General features: G+C 42.0%; 1 protein-coding gene across 2 annotated transcripts in view; it reads right to left on the bottom strand.

Moving 5' to 3' along the window:
* Positions 1 to 3623: 3623 nt before the first annotated feature.
* Xpr1 (xenotropic and polytropic retrovirus receptor 1) overlaps positions 3624 to 17539 on the bottom strand; it is a 155148-nt gene continuing 141232 nt past the window's right edge. For both annotated transcript variants that reach the window (XM_036202115.1, XM_036202116.1), the window contains 3 exons: positions 14276 to 14415; positions 7735 to 7956; positions 3624 to 5693 (listed from right to left, as the gene is read on the bottom strand). In XM_036202115.1, the coding sequence (XP_036058008.1) occupies positions 5633 to 5693; positions 7735 to 7956; positions 14276 to 14415 (423 nt within the window). In that variant the 3' untranslated portion in view covers positions 3624 to 5632. The remainder of the gene's footprint in view (positions 5694 to 7734; positions 7957 to 14275; positions 14416 to 17539) is intronic.

Here is a 17539-nt window from a genome sequence, read left to right as displayed (position 1 = left end):
CCCATGATGTCTGGATTTTTTTTAATTGTTTGAATTCAGTAAATTATGTTTTTCCAATTCACCATGGTAAGCTGTTTGTGTTAGGCCCACATACATATTAGTACTAAGGGGAATAATGATCAGGAATCCAAGACACGCAGAGAGAAAGGCACACAGTGACACAAAGCACTCACCAGTGACATGTCAGCAAACTGTTGGAAAACAGAGCTTGTAATAATGAAAAAGGCCAGAGTTTTGTAACCAATCACTTTTCTTTTAAAAACACATAAGCACATTAACTTTTTGCTTTTTACACCATCTAGAAACTATAGAACAGTACCACATTGTGCATTTAACCTACTTATCCAGAAGGGAACTCCACAGGTCATAAGAATGCTACCCATATAGAAGGAAAAAGGAGAGAGCTAATAGCATAGTCACAGATACAACGTGAGTCCAAGCAAGCACTGATTCTTTGACGCCACCTTTTCCATTCACCAGAGTGGAGAGTAGGAAAGAAAGCAAGGGGCAGATGGGGCGAGAGTCACCCACAGAGGACTAATCACAATCCAGAGTTACTCTTGACAACTACAGCTCTCAGGGAGTCACAGGACATCATCTGACCAACACGGGGTGTGTGTGTGTGTGTGTGTGTGTGTGTGTGTGTGTGTGTGTGTGCGCGCGCACACACACATGTGAAACACAGTAGAGGGAGAGGGTTTGAAAGAAAAATAACCAATTTCACTCAATTTCCCTCCTACTCTTCATTGATACAAGGGTCTGTGCTAACCCAGAAACCCCACAAAAGGAATCTTCACAATGTAACAAAGCTTCAAGGGTTCTGTTGTTTTTGCAGCTGAAACAGGAGTGGTTTACATTTTTCCTTAACAGTTCAAAACAGTAACAGTGTCACAAACCCTCCTCCTCCCTATCCACAGCACACCCGTGCTGCTAAGGATGACGGGAGAAGTGCAGGCAAGAACTTGAGGGATAGCCTTGGAGAGACAGTGAGGCAGGACCCCGCCCGCTCTTTCTCACAAGCCCACATCCGTCCAACAGTGCTGCCGGCTGCCCTCTGATGGGTGGTGGTCACACGGATAGTCAAGTAGAAATGAAGTTCGAAGGTACACAAGGTAAGACTCAATCAACAGACACTGAATCCAAGGCAAACAATAGATCATCTGATTGTCCTCCGTAGGTGGATGTCGCCATACAAAAAAACTGAAGCTGGCATTGGTTTAATAAAATAAACCGAAGGTCTGCTACAAGGAAACATATTCAGTTGTAAATTGACATGATTCTCCCCACTTCAGGGAAAACTCATGTGTCCCCTTCACTTCCTCATCCACCGTAAGAAAATATACTCTGAAGGTTGTTTCTAGGGGGCAGCTCAGCATGGGTTTTAAAAGTTCATGTGAGAAAGGCATCGGGGTCACGCCCATCAGCACCTCTTCTCCATCAGGCAAACGTTTGTACTAACTTCGGCGCTTTCAAATTTAATGAGATGCTTCTGCTTTTTTGCTACTATTTATTGAGTAGAGTGTAGTTTGTGCTGGCTAGGAGGCTGGTCTGTCACACTACATACCACAAACTGGTTCTACAATATAATCAACTCTATCCCACATAACCACGTGTTCTGACAATGTATAAGCCTGAAATAGGCAGATTGGGAGTTTTAAGATTTAATGTCATGACTGAAATCAGAAATGCAGAAATCCATGTTTAAGTGAATGACCAGCAAAAACCAATTAGACCAAGGAGAAAAAAGCAGATTACCATTTTCAAAATCCAATCTGAATTTCTATTTTCACCTGGTCAGTAATGACACTGGTTTATTAGACTAGAGAAAAGTCTGGTTTCTGTAGTCGAGGGAGAACAAGATTCAACATGATCAACTTTTAGTCTAAGAAGTATCTTAATTTTAGACACCAGAGCATATTGTTGAAAGTAAGAAGTATCTGTTAAGAGGGAGGCAAATTTTATTAAAGTAGTTTAGCATGACAACCATATTTACGAAATAGTGTAATCATTTTAGAGGATCCCAGGGGCTTAATATAATAATGTCACAGATAGTGTTATTTCTAAGTTCTTTTTCTTAGAATAAGAAATCTCTGTAGTTAGTGCTTGGAAAATCAAATTTGGGTTTAAGGAACTATTCTTAAATGATGCAAAGTGATAGGAAGTGGAGGCATAGCGAGATGGAAAGGTCATGTGATTTACCTAGTGCTCTGTTCCTGCTGCCAAGGCCCAAATCCTGCCATCTCCACAACCCTTTTGTTACACTCCAATTCACTGCTAATGTGCTTCTGGATGACTCAGTTCTGCTCTCACCTTTTTCGGTTCATCTGTTCAGAAACCAGGGAGGCACTTTGGAAAGACACCGCCTAAAGACTCAGCTAAAATAGGGGAGATCTCATTTAGAATGTTGGGGAGCCATGGCTCCTAGGAGGTGGGGCCTCCTCCAAGAATTCACCAGGTTCTTGCTGAGTTGCTGGCATTCTTTCACAGTGTCCCCTGAATGTAACATTAAGCAGTCTGTCTCAGGAGTCTAATGACAGGGTGCTGGAGACACAAAGCCCGCATGACACGCATGACTGTTACAACCCAACTAGCAGACGACTCCATTGCTGATCACGCCATTGTCTGTGTATGAGGACATCAGTGATCCACTGTCATGGCATGGCATGTGCAATGGCCGCTTCTGGTATAGGCATTCATTTGTTGGGAACAAACCTCTAACAACTCTTTGTACTCCATTGCTTTCTACATAGTATAAAATGAAAAACAGCCTTTTTCTCCATTTCATTCCTTTTGGGAGTATTTTAAGTGCTATTAAAAATGGAGTCCTTTTCAAATAAAACTAAAATTAAGGGTGGTATGGATTCACTTCTAAGACTTCCATCAGGAGTTTCACGGTACAGGGGTACTCAATTGAACATTAGCAGGACACAGTGTTCACAGTGCCTAAGGCAGATGAAATTGAGGAGAAAAATACACATTGCCTTTTTCAAAGGAAAAACTGAAATGCATACTTAGGTTCCCAAATTCTTTGAAGTAATTTCTTTAGAGTTAGGGGGAGATGAAGTTGGAGTATGTTAGTAAACACTGGGGCATCTGCTGTGGTAAGCTGGATAGCATGGAAGCCTTACTTTTCAGTAGTTAACAGGACACACGTCAGAAAAGGAATACACTCTATCACTGCATTATTTATGAAAGAACTAATACTGATTCTAACAGGTGAAGAAAGAGCAAACTGGCCATATGCCAGCTGACGTAAAAACATCAAGGAGTCAGAAGAGCATTAATCAACTGTGAGTTTGTGTGTCATCATACGGGCTCATTAACAGAGAAAGAAGCTGATAATCATATGGCTCTGGATACACAGGACCACTGATTTTTATTTGCACACAAAATGACTGGTCACTGGACTTTCCTATATATTCTTAATAATTGCTGCGGTTACCTCAGAGACCAGTGAAATCTACCACCTGCTTTAAAGTACAAAAACCCAGAACAGTTAGGAAAAAAATTTCTAAATAGAAATAATGTAACCTTTAATCTACCAAGGGTCTCTAAATTGTTACCACTGATTATTGTAAAGTATATAATTTATTTAAAGCTTGTTTTTTATTTTTTGTTTTTTGTTTTTGTTTTTAAATAAATGTTTGTTCTTTAGTTTTGGGGCAAGGGACATGCTTGGCAAAACACAAAAAGCAACAAAACCTACAACACTGTGTGCACGTTCGAGGGTGTGTATGTATGTGTTAAAATCTCAATTCAGAAGGAGAAAAATACTGGAACCTTGTCAGAATAAAAATGAACAACTCTAAAGGGAAGTTGAGGAGTTAACTGGTAGAATTTAGTAGTGCAGTAACTTTAATGAGTAAATTATGATACACAGGCAGGCTAATGACAAGAGGAGAGTTCAAGGGCAGGAGCCACGGTTTTAAAACAAAGCAAGTGTTTAAAAAATGCCATCTTCCTTCCTATTCACTGTTGCTCTGTCTAAAGTTAATGTGAAAAGGGCCTAAGTGCATGGACACTAATGACTCTCCTATGTGGGACTTTCATCTAGGTCTGAAGGGAAGGGGCATTAATGCAGACTTGACTTTTTCCTGGTATTTTTATTAATTTTATTAAATAATGGTCCCCCCCATGATGGAGAGAAAACCCAAGGTCTTAAGATTGCTAGGCAATCACTACTCCCAATGATCTATATCCCTAGTCCTGAAGGACACTAAATTTGATACCAGCCATTTTCAAGAAAGTCAAATGTTTTATGTTTTTAGGTTTCTCTAGAGAATTTAGAAAGATGGAAGGAGATAAAGAAGTAAAGGTATTTATAGCCTGGCATTTCTAAGAAATATAGTTTTAAAAGTATGGCCAGGTTTAGAGGTCCCAAATTTAAAAACAGGTTTTTATTGTGGGAGGTCATAAAATCCAACATTTACCTTTCAATACTGCTGGGCTTAAGAAATGGTTGCCAAGGTCTTCTTTGTCAATGCAATTTGAAGGATGAAGGATTTGTTCTACATGCTCAAAAGTACAGTCCCCACAAAAGACTTTGAATCAATTCTGGCTAAAGTAGATGAGAGCAGACGGGGAAATATTTAATAGAGGCATGAAGAGTCTGAAATAGGCCTGTCTTCCCATTCCGCCAGTGAGACTCAGACTACACTTCTCTTACATGCAGAAGCACAAGGCAGAACCTCATTGCTGTGTCTGGTTTATGAGAGAGTGGATCCGGCACCAGGCCCTAAAGACACAGCTATTGGAGCCTCTTCTCTGAATGGCTACCAGCTGGAAGCAAGTGGGATGCCAGGTCATGACAGTGCCGATCGGGACTCTAGAGCGGCAACTTAATATTTAGCAATAAAATTTTGGCTTAAAGTTAAAACGAAAAAGGAAAAGTCAAACTGGTCAAGTTGTTTCCTGAAAGAGGTATGTGGGCTTGACCCTCCCAAATGCAATCTGACTTTAGTTTCTCCCGCCTCCCTTCAAAGGAGTAGTATCATTCATTTATGGTTAAGTTTCATAAATAATGAGAAGACCACAGGTAACGAATACATCATATTCCCCACCCACCCGAACCCCTCCCCAAACGAGAAAACCCACGTCAAATTGAAAAGCTCTGTGGAGGAGGGTGCTGCTCCAAGCTGCACTTCCTGCAAGTGCTGCCAGTGCCTTTACGCTGGCTAGGAAGGAAGGGAAAGAACTCTCCACAGAACCTGACGGAAAATTTAAGAACCAGTGTCCGGCTTCAAACAGTCAAACCCGGGCCAGGCGGAAGCTGAGTTATGTCCATGCTGTCCACCAGAGCCCTCCTTCCAACGCCTGTTCTTCATCCTGACGGGCATCTGTGTCTTTGTGATTGTAAACAATCCATAAGATATTAGGTTTTTGTTCCTTAAACATCCTCTGATTGGCAAAATGAAGTATTTGTTTTAACAATAGAAAAATGAAGATTAAACCAGAAGAAAAGAAAAGAAACACAGGGCGCTTGCTCGGAGTCCATAGGACCCGATCTGAAGAGCCCGGGAACGTGTTCTGTTTTCTCCTGTTCTCAGCTGGAAAAAGGTGCTGGAGGTTGCGTTGGTCAAGGGAAGAATTGTAGAGTAGGAAACCAAGGATGGGAATCTAGACTTCAGAGAATTCAAGTGTTAGCTTCGTCATCTGTGTCTTCTATCAATACCTTCGTGTCTCGGGCTTTGGATCTAGGGTAATCAGAGGAAACAAACACATAACTGACCACATACAGTGCTGGGTGCATGCCCACCCTTACCACCATTGGGCATGCATCCTAAACAGGAACTATCTCCTGCAGAAGTGAACCAGCAGGAGCCACAGTGGGTCATCTCCAAACATCAGAGGAGCACTCAAAACAAGATCAGAGTTTGGGTACCGACTACCCAGTGATAATGCAGGCACCTCAGTTAAACCGATTGCACAAAACAATCAGTTACTGAGGACTCTGTGTGGAGATTCTTGTACTCTATAAAAGTGGGATTAAATAAAACAAAAATGTCCTCCAGCTCGTTAGCCCCAAGTGTGAAGGGGGTGTCTGTGAAAGGAGACTGTTATTCCCACGAGGCAGACGGGGAAGCTGACATTTAGAAGGCTAGGAATGTGCTATGGCTGCAGGAATTGTACGTCAGAACTCATAGACTCAGGTCTCACTCTAGATTCCCGGCACTTTGTGGAGCAAAAACCTGTTCCTCTAATTACCACCCTCTGGTTGCCATCTAGTTTCCTGTTAAACACCTGAAATGAACACAATCTGGTGCCGAAGAGCCTCACTTCTGAAACAGAACGTGTGTAGACTGCCCTCTGCTGGCGGCTCTGAGACCTCCACACTGAAGAGCTCTAGCTCACCCGCTTTATTTTCTTCAGCGGTGAGGCCAGTCAGCGGCCGTCCCTTGACAGAAGCGCGCCTGGCTGGCCCCACTCTTCTCGTGGCGTCCTTGTTGACTTCTGCAGCTTTACTCCTCCTCTTGCCTTGCTTTCTGCCTTTTCTCTTCTCCTCTCGCTTCCCAGACCTCTAACGAAAGCTTGGCAGGACCTACCCTACTTCCCACGCTAGGTGAGCTCCAGCCCCTTCGGCTCCCTCCCTTTATGCTCCTTAGTCCCACACTTCCCACCACGCTGTGCCACTCAAATCCTTCCACAGCGCTCCTTGAAAGAACACGTTTCCTTCCTGCAGCCTTCAGTCTTCGGCTACTGGTTCCTTTGTTTTTGAGACAAGGTCTAGTGTAGACCAGGCTGGCCTTGAGCTTGCTATGAAGCCAAGGATAAGCATCAGTTGATCCTCCTGCTTCCACTGTCTGAATGCCCGGCCAGTCTTTGACCGTTCAGGGGCGCAACCCTATTTTCTCACAGTTGTTCTGGACACGTGCTTTTCCTTTCCACCCTTCATTTCCACCGTGGTCTTACCCAGACACTCCCTTATCTTCAGAAAACCGGTCAACTTACGTCTCTTTATTCTAGTCTACTCTGTCTGTTCTCTAAATCTCAGTGAGTCAGCAGATGTTCTACGCATACTATTCATTTTTGAAACAAAAGGTAAATGGCCAATAAGAATCCTAGTGTATGTGTTTAATAAGATAGTGTCTACTTGCTGGGTTCTTTCTGTGAGGATACTGGGTAAGTTTCACAAATAATGAATTTATTCCTCCTCTTCCTCCTCTTCTTCCTTTCCAAGACAGGGTTTCTATGTGTAGCCCTGGCTGTCCTGGAACTCACTTTGTAGATGAGGCTGGCCTTGAACTCACAGAGATCCATCTGCTTCTGCCTCTCAAGTGCTGGGATTACAGGCCTGTGCCACCATGCCTGGTAAATTTACTCTTGTTAATCTCCCTTTGAACTATGTACATTCCAATGTACAGAAGAGTGGTAACAGAGAAATTCAAGAATTTGGTCAAGGTTACACAAATGATAGGATTCTAAACTAACTTGAAGGTTTTCTGTATACAAAGCATACCATATTCAAGAATCAAGTGAATCATTTTCCAACAAATTTTTTCCTATGTTCTTTTATATTCCCAATTAGTAGGTAATACTCTGACATTTATCTGATGTACTCATGAAGACATTCTAGAAATTGATCATATGGAGTGGTTTGTGACTCCTACTGTCTGGAGCGGAAGCATGGCTGAGTATCAGCAACGTCATCTGGTTCATCTAGGAGCTTCTTAGCTGGTGTTACCCGGTGTTACGGACCCAAACAGTACTCTACTCAGAAGAGGAGGCTATACATACTGGGACGCGAGGCGAGGCCGGCGCAGGGATATGCTCTGGTTGTACTTCCATGACCGATTCTTCTGGCGGTTTCGAACCCCATCTTCCTGGTCCATCATCTGCTCAAGGAGTGTCTGATCATCTGCATTCAGGGGGGCCACAGAGATGTCCCGCACGGCACGGAATTCACCACAGTTATTTAGATGCTCATTCTCCAGGCGGAAGAAGTTCCATACGAATCGCCTAATAAAATGGGGGTAAACACATTCACGTTAAGATCTGAATATACTACTGTCTGTCAACTTCCAGGAGACTCAAGTTCCTACTCACCAAGAACAGAACAGAACACTGACTACAGGCTAGACTGTTACAATCAAAGGGAGGGCTAGGAAGATGACGATTCAGTGGTAGAGAACTTGCCTCAAGAGCATGAGGATGTGAGTATGGAACTCAGAGCTCATGTAAAAGCCAGGCCAGTGGTGTGCACTCCTAGTGACAGCAATGGGGAGATGGGAAGCAGAGACGGGTGGATCGGCACTGGACCAGTAAAGCCAGCCCAGCCTACTTGGTGGAGTTCCAGGCTGCTGAGAGACCCTGTCTCAAACAAAAGGGGGAAGGCATCTGAGGAATGACCTTGACCTCACATGTACCACCCCTCTCCCCCTGTGCACACCCACACAATACATAAAATGAAAGGGAAAGATGGTGTGTGATTGGGGGAAAGTCAAAAAGATTGTCTTCTGGAATATAATCTTTCTCTTTGTCCAGTAAGTACTTGCTGAATGCTTAAATGACACTGACCGACACAAATATAGTCTCTGCCCTTCTTCTGGTAGTGAAGACAGGTAAATAAATAATAAAGTTGTTAGGTGTTCTGCAGACTGTTGAGCAGAAAAGAAACACAGAGCACCCTGCCATAAGACTGGTTAGGGAAACTGACTGACAGATAGATGGCATCCAGGAGAAGTCTGAACGATACAAAGAGGCAAATCATAGGAAACTCAGGGAGACAAGTATCTTAGCTTGGGGAACAGGATAAAAAAAAGTAGACTAAGAAAACACTTTTGGTGTTATTGGAATAGAAGCAAGGTCTGTGGGGCCAGCATGGAAAACTGTGGTTAAAATAGCAGGAAATAAGATGGAGATTCAGAAGAGGACCCATCCCCAGAGGAACACATACACCCCCGCGAAGAGCCCAACATGATTTGTTCTAAATGGATTGCTCTAGTGATAGAAGAATGACTGGACCAGGCAGAGAAGAACACATGGAGAACAGTTAGAAGTCCAGGAAAGAGGGTGGTGACAGGGAGCAAGACTAGAGATCTCCTAAGAAGAGGAGCTGGCAGGACTGCCTAGTGGTCTGAGTGAGGGGAACATTATTTACTGGAACCAAAAAAGCAAATTTCTTCCTGTTAGGCTGGAATTACCCAGTCACTAGAGACTCAAGTGGAGAACTCAGTAGGTAGATGGAGACAATGAGCCTGGAGATCAAGTCTGGGGCTGGAGATAGCATAAGGACAATATTTCAAATCATGGCCTTTAGGAATAATATGACTGGAAGAAATATGTGCAGAGCATCATCCCAACACTTAAGGTCAGAAAGAGGAAGAAAAATCAAGTGGAGGAGTTGAGAAGAAAAGCTCTGAGAGAGGAGAACACAGTTCCTGAGGAGCTGAGTGAAGACAGTGCTCTGCTGGGAGATAAAAGAGAAACACAGAGGACTGAAGGCAAGAGTTTTCACAACAGCACCATCCAGGAGCTGCAGCTCTGCAAGACTCTCCAGATTCTAATCATGGCTCCACCACTTACTAGCTATAACGATGATGGATGAGTTAGTTTCTCTGCCTCTGCTTTTCTGACACCAGGATTGGGTTAACACTGGAACGTCACCCTGGCTGTGCAGGCTGAGACAGTGACAGAAGTATAATTGGTACCACAGAGTACTTTGTGGTGGTATTTTATCTGTATACTCCAATAAAGGTGATCTGAGGATCACAGGGAAAAGCCAGCCACTATAGTAAACACAGAAGTCAGGCAATGGTAGCACATGCCTTTAACCCTAGCATTCAGGAGGCAGAGATCCATGTGGATCTCTGTGAGTTCAAGGCCACACTAGGAACAGAGTCAGGTGTGGTGACACAAGCTTTTAATCCCAGCACTAACCATGGAGGTCTGGAGGTCTATACAGAGAGACAGGAGGTGATGTAGCCGGGCCAAGAGAGGAAATGAGATGGCAGAGCAGAAAGGCATATAGGCGTGGGTATACAGGAAGTAGGTCTCTCTGGGGGCTGAGGGTTGGTAAGGTGAGGTTGGCTGTGGCTTGTCCTATTCCTCTGGTCTCTCAGTTTTAACCCCAATATCTGTCTGGTTTTTGTTTGTTTTTGTTTTTTGGAGACAGTGTTTCTCTGTGTAGTTTTGGCGCCTGTCCTGGATCTCGCTCTGTAGATCAGGCTGGCCTCCAACTCACAGATTGATTTGAGGGTCAGTGAGATAGCTCAGCAGGTAGAGGTGCTTAAGTACAAGCCTGATAAACTGAGTTTGATCCTGGGCTCCTATAAGGTGGCAGGGGAGAACTGACTACTGAGTTACAGTGACAATGGCAGGTTTGCACTTACACTCACATGTGCATGCATAAATACAGAATAGTTATTAAAAGTGGCCTGTTGAAAGGAAGAACAGTGAGAAATGAGAGCAGACAGCCAAGTGCAGAGGGTGGTTACTATGGAGTGTTTGGGCCTCAGACACAGATGTCCAGGGAAATGAAAAGGGGCTGGGGGTCCAGAGTAATCAACGGCATCCACAAACGAGCACAGTCTTTTTCGAGCCCTCCTTCGCCTTTCAGGGTTAGCTCTGTTTCCAATCCTGTCTTATTTATCAGGCTATGTTTGTCCATCCACCTATCTAAAAGTATCTTTTTATCTTCTCATTTGTGCAAGTTAAAGGGAGGGAGGCTTTCACTTTTCCCCCAGCACATTTAAGACATAATTTTAGGGATTTTTGACTTTCACTGTTACTGTTGAGGAGTTATCTGTCAGTCTAACGGTCACTTATTTCTCCAAGGTTATTTTAAAAAAAAGTTAAACACAGGTCAGTGAGATGGTTCAGCAGGTGCCTGCTGCCAAGCCCAAGGACCTGAGTGCAGTCAATGGGACTCACAGAAGGGAGACAGCCAGTTTCTACAAGCTGCCCTCTGACCTCCACATGTGTACGATGACACACATGCACCCACACACATAATACACACAAGATAATTATAAATATGCAATTAAAAACAAGCATGTCACATACACCTCAAGTTCACATGCTAGTCAATAGCTTGGCCAGTATACAAAAATACATTGCGCAACTACTGTCTTGAAACATGAAATACATCACTACACTGAAGGCCACCTCCAGGGCTCTACCAATGTTTAGCAAGCTTCTCTGCTGCTCTTATTTAGATCTGTGACCTCCCAGTAAGTGATTCTATATACTGCATATGAGAGGTTTCAGGACTCATTTTCCTCTGTAGACAGTCAGCTGACTCATGTTTAATGTTCTCTCTTCCCTGGTACGCAGCTAATTTTGTCAACAGGTGGTGTCACGACATATATGGGTCTGTCTCTGGATGCCCTATTTCATTCCAGTGGAGCCTGTTGTCTAACCTCTTACTAACAGGGTAGGCTGCCTTGTTCTCTCTTTATATGACCAGTCTGCAACTTAGACTATTACTCTAACCTTGCTCTTCTTGAAATAGTCTTGGTTATTCTTTGTGTTTCTATATAAATTATAGAGCTGCCAGGGATGGTTGGCATAGACCTATAAACTCAGCACTTGGGAGGGAGGCAGCAGGATCAAGGTCAACCTTGGCTGCATAGTGAATTGGAAGCCAGCCTGGGTAACTCAGTGATAACTCCATCTGAAACACACATGCGCACATGCCACTATAGAATTGGCTTGTCAATTTTCACACATATACCAATCTCTCACTAGACTGACTTCTTGATGTTTTAATGTATTTGGCATTATTAAAATGATATGGTTTAAGTTCTGTATGACCTCCTCATTTTACTACCCACACTTCCAGCATTATGGTGGTAAACATAACTGGGGACAACAGACATGGGCTCGGCTGAACCACAATGGAGAGCTTAGAGTGCTTTATGACCTTATATCTTTTCCCTATTTTTTTTCAGGAATAAGTGTCGATTTTTAAGTTGCTGAAATTTTTGTTTGGTTTTGAGATAGGCTCTCACTGTGTTGCCTAGTCTGAACTCCAACAGTCCTCCTGCCACAGGCTTCAAAGCAGCTGCTAGATACAGACCCCTTTGCTCAACCAGGTATTGTTAACAATGGCCTTTCTCACATGTAACAGACTCCTCCCTTACTCTGTTACTGAGTTAAATGACATGAATTAGTTTTTGAACATTGTGGTAGTCTGAATAAGGAAGGCCCCCATAGGCTCATATATTTGAATGCTTGGTCCTTAGTTGGTTGAACTCTTGAAGAAGGATTAGGAGGAATGGCCTTATTAGAGACGGTGTGTCACTGGGATGGGCTTTAAGGCTTCAAAAGCCCATGGGCAGAACCAGTCTTAATGCCTCTGCCTGCTGCCTCCAGGTCAAGATATAGCTCTTAGCTACTGCTTCTGCACCATGTCTGCCCACTGCCATGCTTCCTGACAGGCTGATCAGACCCTGACCCTCTGAAACTAAGTAAGGCTCCGATTAAAGGCTTTCTTTTATAAGTTGTACCGGCCATGGTGTCTCTTCACCATGTAACAGAACAGTAACTAAGACAAATACTAAATCTTAAGTCATAGAATGATCCTAAATTTTGAAGTATTAACCTTTTTAGTGGACTCACTGGCCAATGTTGTGTTCAGGATTTCTGCAATTATGCTGTAAGACAACAGAGTGCTAGCACAGGGTCTTTCTGGGAATATCCTTGGAAGTTTCAGATGACTATCATGCTGGTCTCATATTCCTTTTTTGTCCCTCTCCTTTGAAGTGCTTTGTAAAAAAACATAAGTAAAAAACTGACTTCTGCCGGGCAGTGGTGGCACACGCCTTTAATCCCAGAACTGGGGAGGCAGAGGCAGGCAGATCTTTGTGAGTTTGAGGCCAGCCTGGTCTCCAAAGCGAGTTCCAGGAAAGGCGCAAAGCTACACAGAGAAACCCTGTCTCAGAAACAAACAAACAAACAAACAAACAAAACCCCTGACTTCAACTATTTGGAAAAATTTCTGGGTCTGGCGTTTTCTTCATGGAAAATATTTTGATATTGATTTAAATTTTGATGCCTTCAAAGAACAAATTTCCTAGATTTTTTTTTTTTTTTTTTTTTTGGAACTTGACTGTTTCATCCAATGGTACTTAAAGTCTCTTTAAACACCTTCACAACTCCCCTCCTGTGCCAGGGAGGGGATGCAGAACTTTGTTCATGTTGGTCAGACTTTGCCTCTGAACCACATCCCAGCCTTCTTTATGGTTTCTGATGAACGTCTCCCCCCCAACCCCCCACTCTCTCTGGAGTAGTCTAATGTACCGCTTCATCAATTGTTACTTTTTGTTAATGTTCTGCACTGCACAGTTTCTGTTCAGGTCATTTCTAATCTATACATTTCCTTCTTTTGGGTTTGATTTGCAGTTTTAATTTTTTTCTGATACATGCATTTATGGTTATGTTTCCAGTGGCTTTGTAGTTGCATTTTCACTTTCTTTTGGCTATCACTTTCAATTTCAGTCTATTAAAAATATTTTACCATTTTTGTTACAATTCTAACTTTGACTCCAGGGCACTAGACATTACAATGTCCCCAAAGGCTCATGTGTTGAGTCTTTCCAGTATTACTTTGAAGGCTGTGGAACATGCAGGAGGTGGGGCCTGGCCAGAGAAGGGCACTTGGGATCTTTGAAATTTAGACTTGCCCCTAGTTCTGGCCTCCACCTTCTGGTTCCTGGTCCACCGTGATGGACCAGCCTCTGTCACAGGCTATGTTACCACACCTCTGCCATGCCACCCCTGCCATGGACTCAAGTCTCTCAGAAACCTTCCTTTCTACCCTGTGCCTGTTGGTTCTCTTTCTCAGTGGAAAAGAGACAAACATGTTTTGGTTCATTCCTAAATGTCTGCTATTTTTAAACCTATCTTTTTGTGATTTTATAATAATAATAATAATAATAATAATAATAATAATAATAATAATAATTTTTTGAGACAGAGTCTCTTATGTATCTCTCTCTGGTCTAGAACTCTCTATGCAAACCAAGCTGGCCTCGAGCTCATAAGGATATACCTGCCTATGCCTCCTGAGTGCTTGGATTAAAGGTTTGTACCACCCTGTGACCAAATAAAATTTTTTATTACATTTAATTGTCTTCTTTGTATTTGTGTGGGCACGAATGCCATAGCTCATGTGTGGAGGTCAAGGACAAGTATCTTCTACCATCTGAGTCCCAGGACTGAACTCAGATTATCAGACATGGTAGTGTAAGTGCCTTACCTGCTGAGTCAGCTTGCTGGCCCAGTACCAGGCATCTTTTAAAAGAATCCTTGATAGACTGTTCAATGGTTTGCTTACCGGAAAACCTCCAGGGGGGCAAAGACAGTAGCAATGATGTCTCCAACGTGAGGCTGAAAATTCGTAGCAGTAATAGAGATTTGGATAGTCCAAGCAAAGCGCAGAATCACATCTTCTATGATGGCACAGTAGTAGTAGGCCTAAGTGACACAAGCAAATAAAGTATGTTCTGTTAACAGACCGTTCTCTCCTGCCTGCCAATCCCTGAATAACCACTTAGAGGCTTAATATTATTTATAAATGCTTGGCTGGTAGCTCAGGCTGATTACTAGCTCTTACACTTAAATTATTAAATAAATTAACCTATAATTCTTACCTATATTTAGCCACATGGCTTTGTACCTTTTCTCAATACAACATTCTCATCTTGCTTCTGCATCTGGCTGGCATGAGACTGTGAGACTAGGAAGCTGCATCTGGATCCATTTTTGTGTGTTGAGAACCTTCTTCTAAGCTTTTTTAGGTTTTATGTGGAAATTTCAGCCACACGTTGAAACTCCATAGGTAAATGGAGTTTCTCTGTCCCACCCCATCCCACAGCCACTTCCAAATCACTTAGGGGCTTATATTATAAATGTTTGGCTGATGGCTCAGGCTTATTATTACATTTAAATTAACCCATTCCTATTAATCTATTTATTGCCATGTGGTCCATGGCTTACTGGTCCTCCAGCATCCTGTTTCTTGAGTGACTCTGTCTGACTCTGCCCTTCTCTTCCCTTTCTTGGTTTGGTTGTCCTGCCCATACTTCCTGCCTGGCTACCAACCAATCAGCTCTATTATTAACTATGAGAATAATACATATTCATAGCGTACAAAAGATTGTTCCACAGCAATGTTTCTCATCACGTTTCTCACAAAGTACCCCTACATTAGCTGTTGAGACTCATAGACGTCTCACCAACAGATACATGGGGGAAATGTTACATAGGTTTTACTTTCCCTAAATAGTGCAGTAATATTTAAAATAATGTAGCACTGAGTTTGAGAAATCATTTAACAAATATAGTTCATGTGTACACTGTACGTAAGACTCTTTCTAAGTTAAATGAGAACCCTGATCAAATGAGATTATATTCTAGGAGAAACATGGTAAGCCAATGACTAAGTTGCTAATACTAAGGATATTAGCAGATTTATTAATTGTACCATTTGTACTTAAAATTTTAAATTTCTTTATCCCATATATAATATAAGTTTTGTCTTGTTTTTCATTTGATAAATCAAATGAGGCTTAGATTTCACAAACATGGCTGAACATAAGAGATATTATTCAACTAATCCAGTTTAATTACCCAAAAGTCTTAAATATACAAATTGCCAAAGATCCCAAAATTCATGGATTTGCTTATTACTAAGCAAAATTAGCACTTCAAAATGTATTTAAAGGCTAAGGTTTTGATAACCAGAACTGCTATATACTAAGCTATAGTACTTATTTAATTTACTTTTAAATTGTTCTTGTTAGTATTGTTATTAGTATTGTTCTTTTATGCGTACAAGTGTTTGCTGGCATGTTTATATGTATACTGTGTGTATGCCTGGTGCCTTTGGAAGCCAGAAGAGGATACTGAGTCCCCTGGAACTGGAGTTATAGGTGGTTGTGAGTGGCCATGGGGTGTTGGGAACTGAGTGCAGGTCCTCTCCAAGACCAGTAAGTGTTCTTATGCACTGAGCCATCTCTACATTCCTATTTAATTTTAACAAAGTGTATGAGTCACCATCAGAAGGCTATTAAAAAGAACCAACAATCAATCCTTGCACTTCCTCTTTTCCATTCCCCAGAGACAGACATTTGTATGTACCCATTCTATTTGCCCTCCACAATTTTAAATAATAATGTGTTTAATGTTTTGACTAGTCAGTTTTAGACATTGTCCACTGACCGATTAGTTTTTAAATTACAAATTTAAGTTAGCATACAATAAGCTATAGGCTCCAGAGGGCATTTCATAGTCTTTATTCTTATTCCTTCTGCCCCACCCTTTGCCCCATCCCATCTTCCTCCCCAACAACAGCTCCTCCTTATTTTCATGTCATACATGTGTCCTCATTTCCATATTCCTCCTTCTGTAAGGTCTTTTTAACCCTTTCAGGGTCCTCTTTCCAGTTTCACCACCACCACACACACACACACACACACACACACACACACACACACACTCACTACATACCAATTTAGGCTCCCACATGAGATAAAGCAGGCAGTATTTTATGAGGCCTATGATAGGATTTTATAATGAAGGTTCACTGGACTTCACAAATGGTTTCTTCACTTTTTTTTCTTTCTCATAAATTTGCAATTACAATGTAAGAAAGTATATCCTTTATTTTCTATGGCATTAAAATGTACAATAATAGCCGGGCGATGGTGGCGCATGCCTTTAATCCCAGCACTTGGGAGGCAGAGCCAGGCGGATCTCTGTGAGTTCAAGGCCGCCAGCCTGGTCTCCAAAGACAGTTCCAGGACAGGCGCAAAGCTACACAGAAAAACCATGTTTTGAAAAACAAAACAAAACAAACAAACAAAAATGTACAATAATAATAATAAACTAATTGAAAGATTCTACTCACTAATTCCATTACATAGAAAACAGTAAATCAGAACTCATTTGAACAGAAAGCAGACTGGCATTTATGTAAAGATATGCTGCACTGAAACATCAGCACAGGAAACAAATGTGTAGTGGTGTTCACCAAATACCACAAGCAGTAATAAAAAGCACACATGTGGGGAATTGAAAAGCAGTTTTAACTGAACTCATGCCTACTCTGATTACTGACCTTCTTCCTCTTTTTTTTTTTTTTTAATGGCATTAGGGATTAGTCTGGGTACTGGTCCTGCCAGTGCTTTACCAGCGTGCTATTGCCTGGCCCCACGTGTTCATCTTCCTTTTAATTGAGAATTATAAAAATGTTTAATGCCTCAGTCACAGTCTTCTCTCCCCAATACTACACAATCATATACTTTTCAAAACACAAATTTGATGTAATGGTGACATTTTAGTATAGGATAAAATACTATTGACTCACTCTATGCGTTATCCATAACAGAACTTCAAGTCTGAAGTCTGAGACTATATCAAGAGCTAATGTAGTCTAAACCCTTATCTTTGAGAATCCCCTGAAGCGTCTGGCTGACTAATAGCTTAGTGATACAGCTGGGATTGGAATACACACACCCAGATTCCCAGGTCATTGTTCATTTTTTTTTCCAGGTCTAATCATGGCACTTACCTTTACTAAATCATCTGTGTAAAGATA

This window comes from Onychomys torridus, chromosome 11, assembly GCF_903995425.1.
Source record: "Onychomys torridus chromosome 11, mOncTor1.1, whole genome shotgun sequence".
NCBI lineage: Eukaryota > Metazoa > Chordata > Mammalia > Rodentia > Cricetidae > Onychomys > Onychomys torridus.
This window is presented reverse-complemented; position numbering and strand designations above follow the sequence as displayed.